The 7,831-nt window shown below is 38.4% G+C and overlaps 1 protein-coding gene across 3 annotated transcripts; it reads right to left on the bottom strand.

Annotated features, from left to right (window-relative positions):
* Positions 1–3,381: 3,381 nt before the first annotated feature.
* On the bottom strand, positions 3,382–4,149 carry LOC108767636 (THAP domain-containing protein 4-like). Of its 3 annotated transcripts, XM_018517606.1 has the most exons (4): positions 3,930–4,149; positions 3,691–3,833; positions 3,542–3,616; positions 3,382–3,450 (listed from the first exon to the last, which is right to left on the bottom strand). In XM_018517606.1, the coding sequence occupies exons 1-3, from the start codon at positions 4,077–4,079 to the stop codon at positions 3,583–3,585; spliced, it is 327 nt and encodes a 108-aa protein (XP_018373108.1). In that variant the 5' UTR covers positions 4,080–4,149; the 3' UTR covers positions 3,382–3,450; positions 3,542–3,582. The 3 variants fall into 3 exon arrangements, with proteins under 3 accessions (XP_018373108.1, XP_018373107.1, XP_018373109.1); XM_018517607.1 differs by lacking the exon at positions 3,382–3,450 and having other exon boundaries at positions 3,599–3,616; positions 3,698–3,833; XM_018517605.1 differs by having other exon boundaries at positions 3,415–3,833.
* Positions 4,150–7,831: the final 3,682 nt, after the last annotated feature.

Raw genomic sequence — 7,831 nt, 5'->3', positions numbered from 1 at the left:
GTTTTCGCGGAGAAAAATCTAACGGCTGCGCCAACGTTCATTTTATCGAATGTCGTAGGCTCGATGTCCTCCGCTCGAAGATGGTGTAATAGCCGCTTTTCCATGCCATTAGAAATTTCATATTGCCACAACTGTTTAATGTAAGCTCCATTAACTAGGTTTGTAGGAAGCTTTTCCAACTCCACGTATGCTTCGGGTAAATAAATACGTTGTCTTAACATATATGATTTTAGATTTTTTAAAATATGACACGTATCTGGAATAGCATACACTGGATGATTATTATATATAAATTGATTTTTAATTTCGAATCTCGATGCATGGAGATTTAACGATGTCCATAAGGCTCTGTTCCTATTGTCTAAGTCTGAAGATAGTGCCACGACATACAAACCGCACGACTCAACTGATGTTACACAACTCAGCATAAAATTTTTCAAAAGTTGAAAGTCAATGGTTATCGACCGCATTATGTGACACGCAACAACTTGTTTCCAGTGATTTTTTATCCCTCGTACTATTACAACAAATAGTTTTTCTCCGAGGTTATCACTGTAATTATCCAAAGTTTCATGACCAACGAATTTTCCAACATTTTTATCATAATCGTATTGTTTACTAATTTGCATTTCATCGTATGATAAAATGCAATATTTATCTGTTGGATCCATTGCTTCGATTTTGAATTTTAGCAGTTGGATAACATCGTCGAAAATTCCAAAATCAATTTTGTAATCTTGAATTCTACGCATAATCGTAGAATACGAAGGTAAAGGATAGCCCGTATTACGAATGTATTGATAACCGTGATTGGAAAGAGCAAATCTAAATTTTAAACCCTTAACAATAGCTTCATTTGGCCAGGCGGACATACGACGTTTTTGCAGCATTTGCACTTGACCGTCAGACAAAAATGATTTACGTATTCTCTCCATTTCGTGTATCTGCTCCCGCAATGCTCTATTTTCCGCAGCCACTGATTCGTATAAGTTGGTTTGCTGTTGTAAACGTTGAAAGTTCTCTTGTGCTGCATTTGATCGTAGCTCCAAGTCGCAATTTTTATTGCTTAACCCTTTCACCACACACCTCCTATTTCAATCATCCACCACACATGGGGTCTACTGGACCCCAATGGCTAGAGCGGCGATTGCGGCAGCAATTTTGACTATTTTAAATTGGCAAAATTCATGGATGTTCTTGAATGTATAAATAAAAAGGTAGAATAGTCGAAAAAAATTAAAAAAATTTTTAACATTGTTAAAAAAAATAGGAAATGTGAAAGAAAAAATGGAAAAAATGACCTTTTCTACTTAAAAAATCATAAGTTTTTTATTTGCCTCTGCTTCTCACCTCATAAGCAACAAACGGGGATGCTCCCCGCGTGATCTGCTTCTAGTAGTGTCGAATAACCGATAGAGGGCGCCACAAGTCCCGTTTCAAATATTAAGGTGGTCAAATCGAAGCGCGAACCGGGACTGGGGTCCCTGGGACCCCGTGTATGGTGGAAGGGTTAAAGAAGTGACCTGTTCCTGCAAATTTTGTGTTACTCGAGTGTAACGTCCGGTGCGCCTACAATGTAGCGCCCCGTTCGTTTACCAAGCGAGCGCGACCACGGAATATAGCGGACCAATATAATATGTGCCGACTATAAGCGCGTTCAGCTATAGGCCAAGCCACCGAAACCGTCGCGTTCGAACGCCGCGCATACCGCGCCTGCGCCAAAGTATAAATACTAAAACCAATGCAAGAATGCAGTTTATCAACAAACCATCGATACTAAGAGATAAGGAATAATTAAAGATAACAACCGACCTTGACACAGCTGCAGGGAAAACCCGCAGACCCACGGAAAATTAATAAAAATGCATAACATCAATGCGATTCATCGCCGCGTAACCACGAATGCACCCACCGGTCACAAAAGAATGCGAGGGAAATCATCGCGAATAAAATCAAAGCGCAGGTAACTTAGAAAAAGCCTTAAATAAACACTCGAATTCCACAAGCACAAAGCACGAAAAGATCCAGAACCATACGAAAGTTCATGATGAAAAAACACACAAAGAACAGATGCAAGTTCTGCCGCAACGGGCTGCAGTACGCAACGACTGAGCGCGCCAGTACGAACCTTGCGACCCCCGCAGCGAAATCGAAGGCACAAACTAACTAAAATCTAATCGTCATTAGAATAAATCGCTAATAACATAATCGGCACACAATAGAGATCGCAATAACACGAGGACGTGAACATCCCCTTACCGCGAGGGGCCGCGATATTAACTATATATAAACGAGCGCGTACACAGACTCGGTCCTATTCTTTCCCGTCCAAGCTAAAGCTAAGGTAGGAATACCGCGCTTAGATTGAGCGCAAGCGACTTCCCTCAAAATGTAACCTCAAAATTCCGGCCTTAACCGTGCGCCTCCCCAGGGGGTCGTTAAGGCCATCCTAATCCGTGACTCCAAACGCGGCTTACCCAAGCGCGTCGACGAGGCACACCTTCCCCGTGGAGCTCAAGGAGCACCTTCATCGGCGTCGAGGCCTCTACAACCTCTCCCCCCTTTTTTTTATAGCGCCTTCATCGGCGTCGAGGCCTCCACAACCTCCCCCCCCCCTTTTTTTTTGCCTTATTACGTTACATCAAAATAACAAAGTCGCGTAATTATAACATAAAGATAATAGATTCATAAAGTCATATCTCGCATTTTTCCCTTCCAGATCCTTCTCAGAATCAGAGAACGTAGATAGAGCGAGTGTATGATGACATACATTCAGCTGCCCTCTTGAGAGATTATAATCTCCGTGTTACAAGTGCTTACAGCACGCTGGGGCGCTAATAATATCTGAAAACTTCTCTAATTCTCCAATTTAAAACTCTCTCTGAAGGACCTCGAAGGAGTTAATACAAGATAAAAGCCTCCCCGCGAGACACAGAATAATATTAAGATTTCGTGCCGATGCAAAAGGCACTGGTGACAGCAGCCTGCCCCAATACCGTTACGATAATATCATTTCTGTAGAAGCTAAGGCTTCGCCCCGCGCGCCCCGCTCCGCGCCCGCGTTCCACGAGATTTATGCCGCGTCTCGAACCACAACAATCGCCACAAACACGCCAGTTCGAACGTAACACGAGCGAACTCCTCCGCCTGTAATATAGCAACAGAAACAAACATTGTGTTTAGAGAGCTGACAATTATTTTAGCAGTACAAACAAAAACAAAGCAAAAATGTATGTAAAAAAAACTAAAATCTGTAATGACGTTTTACGGTGTTTCGTTTTGTTTTTCATCACTACCAGAAAAAGAAAAAGATTTTCCATTTACCTCAGATTCTCGTGTTTCCGTTGCATCTGTTACGGGTGCGTGCAGATCGAAGACTCGTTCCGGCTGTTGCATTATTTCAAATGGCTCGTCACACTCCTCAGTAGCTTTCTCTTGGTTAACCGAATTCTGCAATAGAAAAACTCAGACGATTAAGATTCTGGATCGTGCAATTCAATCTTCTTTCATTAATATATAGTATTGCAGTTTGAAAAATTACCAATTCGTGAAGCACCGATCGGTCAAAACAACCGACTATTGCTACTTGAGCAGGCATTGCGTTTTTATCACGATTCTGAAAGGAGCGAAAAATATTAATCTTGACAGTAATAGGTTAAAAAAATGTGTTTAATTTTTGTCGAAAGTAACCTTGTACAGTGATTTTCGTCTAGGTGGGTTGATTCGTGGCGGGGGGGTGGGCACATCGAAAAGCGTTGGGACTGCATTCGGTTTAAGTTTTCTCCAGCCATCAATGCGGGATGGGCTTCGAATTGGGAATCTTCAAAATGTACCTTGAAACAAACAAAAAAATATTATTAGCGTTGAGTATTAGGCCATTGTGTGATATGATAAAAAAATTATATCCTTACTCTGAGAGAGATACTTACCTCACACAATCGCGAAAAGGTGGTCGGTGTCCACTTATCTCGTCGCATATTGTGAACCCATTTTGTCCCACGTTTATCCTCCGGGAACGAGAAGAGCCTATAGCCCTTGTCAACCCGATTACTGCAATTAACTGCGGCACAGCCAGGCATTTTTTAAATGCGAATACTATGCCCTTATACGATTTGTTTCTGCAACAAGAAAATAACATCTTGAGGATTATCTTTCCGAGACATAAATATTTGCAGATAAAAAGAACAAATTTCTATTTTGACACAGAAATTAATTATTTTCGTGTTTGTGTGAATGTTTTTTTTAACTGGAAAAATACATACTTTGTGGATTAAATACGGCGACTTGTTTGTTCGACTTTCGATCAGCATTGTAACACTCGCTGTAGTGGCTCTGATTTGGCACAAAAATGGCGGATAGGAATACTCCCATCTATAGCGCCTTAGTTAGAGTTCGCGATGGTTATTGTTGTTATGGAAGAGGGGCTCACTACAGGTGTTCTTATACATAGTTATAATCAATTTTGTAGGTTTTAACGTGAGTTTCATTATAGGTGTCCAGGGGGGGTCGCGACAATCATACTAGCCGTAAGAGAAATACTGAGTTGCGATTGGTGGAAATGTTTAGTAATTGGGTTCACAATATTTTCCTGATTGGTCGAAATTGCTTATGGGTTAGGATTGGAATTATGATTATGGGGATAAGTTATATAGAGGTTAGTGATCACATTCCGTTAGGTCTAGAGGGGTTGCGAAGATTGATCAAGTTTGTAATCGTAATGGTCAATGAGATTGCAGCTCGAAGAGCTGCTATGCATGAGCATATGCTAATGAGTTTAAGTACGCGCCAAGAAAAAGATGAGTTTAAATACGCACCTAAGAAAAGGTTAAGTGGTCGCGTTGTGATATAGAGTGTTACAGTGAGTTTTTTATATATAAAGGAAAAAAAATTGTAATGCATTTTTCGCGGGACGTGACAGTAGTTAATTTGCCCGCTTTTGATGCTGCAATGTAACCATTTGCAGATCTAAACAAACTTTCCCCTACGCGTGGTCCGAATATTCCACTAGCTTCTTTCAGTACCAAATAGAGAAGCGACTTCAATTGTCCGCTTGCAGAAATTATGGGCATAATTGTGTAACTATGCGTAGTTGCCGATAGTGATTGAACTATACTTTCAACTGTTTTATCACCTTGCGTGGTCAGTGTTCTGCCTGAATGTAATTCTAAATTGAATCCACTTTCGTCTGCATTATATATATTTTTTATTTCAAAAAGATTTATATTAGACTTTACGGTAGCTATGAATTTCTAACATGCAATTTGTAATTGCTCTTTATCTCTTTGCGCAGAATGACTTACAAATTTTGTTATTTTTCATGACAGGATTCTATACTTTCTTTTAAAATTTAATATCCATGTTGCACTAGCTTTAAATAAAGAAAGATCGATTTGTGCCTTGGCTTCTAGGGCCCATCGTTGTCAGTCCATATCATGAATAATTCTTTTTTCGTCATCAGCTTCTTTAAAATTTTATAAGACATATTCGGAAATATATAACATCTTTTTTCTATGGGTACCTCCTTTTTGTATGTAATGTTCCCATCGATATAGTTGCGGCAAAGACTTCACCTTTTTAAAACGATTTTTTACCGATGATAAGGAATACCGTCCCTTTTTTGCACTTTTCCAAAATTCAACAGCGCTTCTCTTATAGCCATCATTAACAATTTCACGTTCTTCTGAAATACAACTATCTTCTGCTTGATCATTGTCTTCATCTTCTTCAAGTATTTCTATTTCATATTCGTCGACAAAATTTGCATCGAGTAAGTTTGATTCCCAATAATTTTCAAATTCTAACGTAGTATCAATATGAATATTACATGACATTTCATTCATTGAAGAGTGTATAATATCCTTTACCATTTCGATGGTGCTAGGCGTGCCGTTCCAGTCACGACGCGTAAGGCCATCCCCACTCCCAGCGGCCCGCGCGCCGTGCGATCGGTGGGGATGGTAGGTTGTATATCAGAATTTGTGTATCAGAATTTTCTGTTCAATTCGGTCCGTTCTACCTGCTCGTAACTTATTTCCCCGTAATTTTCAAACACCCTGTATATGTATGTGATTTGTAAAAAACATTGCATTCTTTTGCTTGAGTTTTTTCATACTTTAACTCATTTCTTCTCTAATTCGTTTCAGAGTTTTTCATTTCGAGTACTTTTCAGAACTCGAATTAGTTTCTTTTTCAAGTCATTTTCTTTTCAGTTGTCAAGGGTAGGTAAAAAATTTGATTACAAGATATTGAAAGACAATTAACCTTCATTAAGAAAATGTCGATGAATCCTAAAAACATTATTCTTTTATTACAAAAATGTTTTGACCGTCCTGAATACGAAGTAGTATCAGTAATAACAGATGAGGAAAAATCATTTGCAGCTTATTTAGAAACTTTAATCAAAGAATCTATTGATACGCAAATGTTTTTTGAGAGCTTTGATAGCTTAAGTTTCAATGACAATAGTGTCAATCCTGAAGCAATGTTTATTGACGAGAATTAAGAAAGTGATTCTGAAGTGTTTGAAAATGGTTGCAAAAGGATTAAAGTGGATGTAGACATCGAATATAAAAAGAATGCTGTTGAGTATTGGCGTTCTGGAAAAAAGAAAAACTTATCCTTTAACACAGTCAAGCACAAATTTAATAAAGTTACTGATCTCAAAACTTTATATAGATGGGAGGAACAAATTAAGACTGGTGGAACAAGAATTAACAAATTGTTACAAATTTCTACTTATGTCTCGGGTCAATTTCAAAATACCACTGACAAATCGCTTCCCGTTCATGACCGTGATTTAAAAAGATGGGCTTTGCAAGCTAGGGAAAAAGTGGATTTATCACGCAAACTTTTTACTGCGTCAACATTGTGGGTACACAATTTTAAAATCAAACACGGAATTGTGTCTAGAAAAATAAATAAATTTGTGACTCAAAAACATATATCGAATAAGGAAGAACTATTAGAAGGAAGAATCTACTGAATTTGTTTCTAAAGTGAAATCGCAGATTTCAGTAGTTGGAGAAAACAATATCTTCAATTCTGATCAATCTGGATTCAATTTAGAAACACATGCAGGTAGAACTCTTGTTCTCAAAGGTTCTCTGAAAGTTGAATGTTTGGCGCAATCCTTAAATTCTCTGACTCATAGCTACACTATTCAACCTATTATTTCTGCAAGTGGAGAGTTAAAGTCTCCTTTACTAATAGTCCTGCAAGAGTCAAATGGAAAATTTGATCCAGTTGTTGAGAAGACATTGTATAAGGCAAATAACATCGTTGCCTTAGCATCAAAATCAGGAAAACTAACATCAGATATCGCCGCAAAATGGTTTGCTGAAGTTTTTTTACCGATTGCTGGTGAAAACTCGGTTCTCTTATTAGATTCTTGGACTGGACAGACTAAAAGCAAATTTGACAACATAGACACGGGGAACAGAAATGTCAACATTATTACAATTCCTCCTGGTACTACTGGTCTAATTCAATCGCTAGACGTCTACGCTTTTAGACCATGAAGAATTTTTTGAGAATATTTTCAGATATAGTCATTCTGTATAATTTTGATGTGACACTTAAGGAACAATATTCTCAAATTACACAGTCCTTAATTCATAACCAATTTTCCTCTCCAAGGTTTAGAAATTTATTCAAATATGCATGGTGGAAAAGTGGTTATATTACAGATAAACCGGAAAAATGTGAAACTCCTGCACATTTTTGCTTAAGAGAATGCGACAGTAACTGTTCATTTTGCAATGATGTAGGAATAGTTAGATGTGCGTGGTGTACAGCATCAATGTGCATGCAACACTTTTTTGCAATTACAGAT

Source organism: Trachymyrmex cornetzi, unplaced genomic scaffold, assembly GCF_001594075.2.
Source record: "Trachymyrmex cornetzi isolate Tcor2-1 unplaced genomic scaffold, Tcor1.1 scaffold702, whole genome shotgun sequence".
NCBI lineage: Eukaryota > Metazoa > Arthropoda > Insecta > Hymenoptera > Formicidae > Trachymyrmex > Trachymyrmex cornetzi.
The sequence above is the reverse complement of the archived record's forward strand: the minus strand, read 5'-3'. Positions and strand labels throughout refer to the sequence as shown.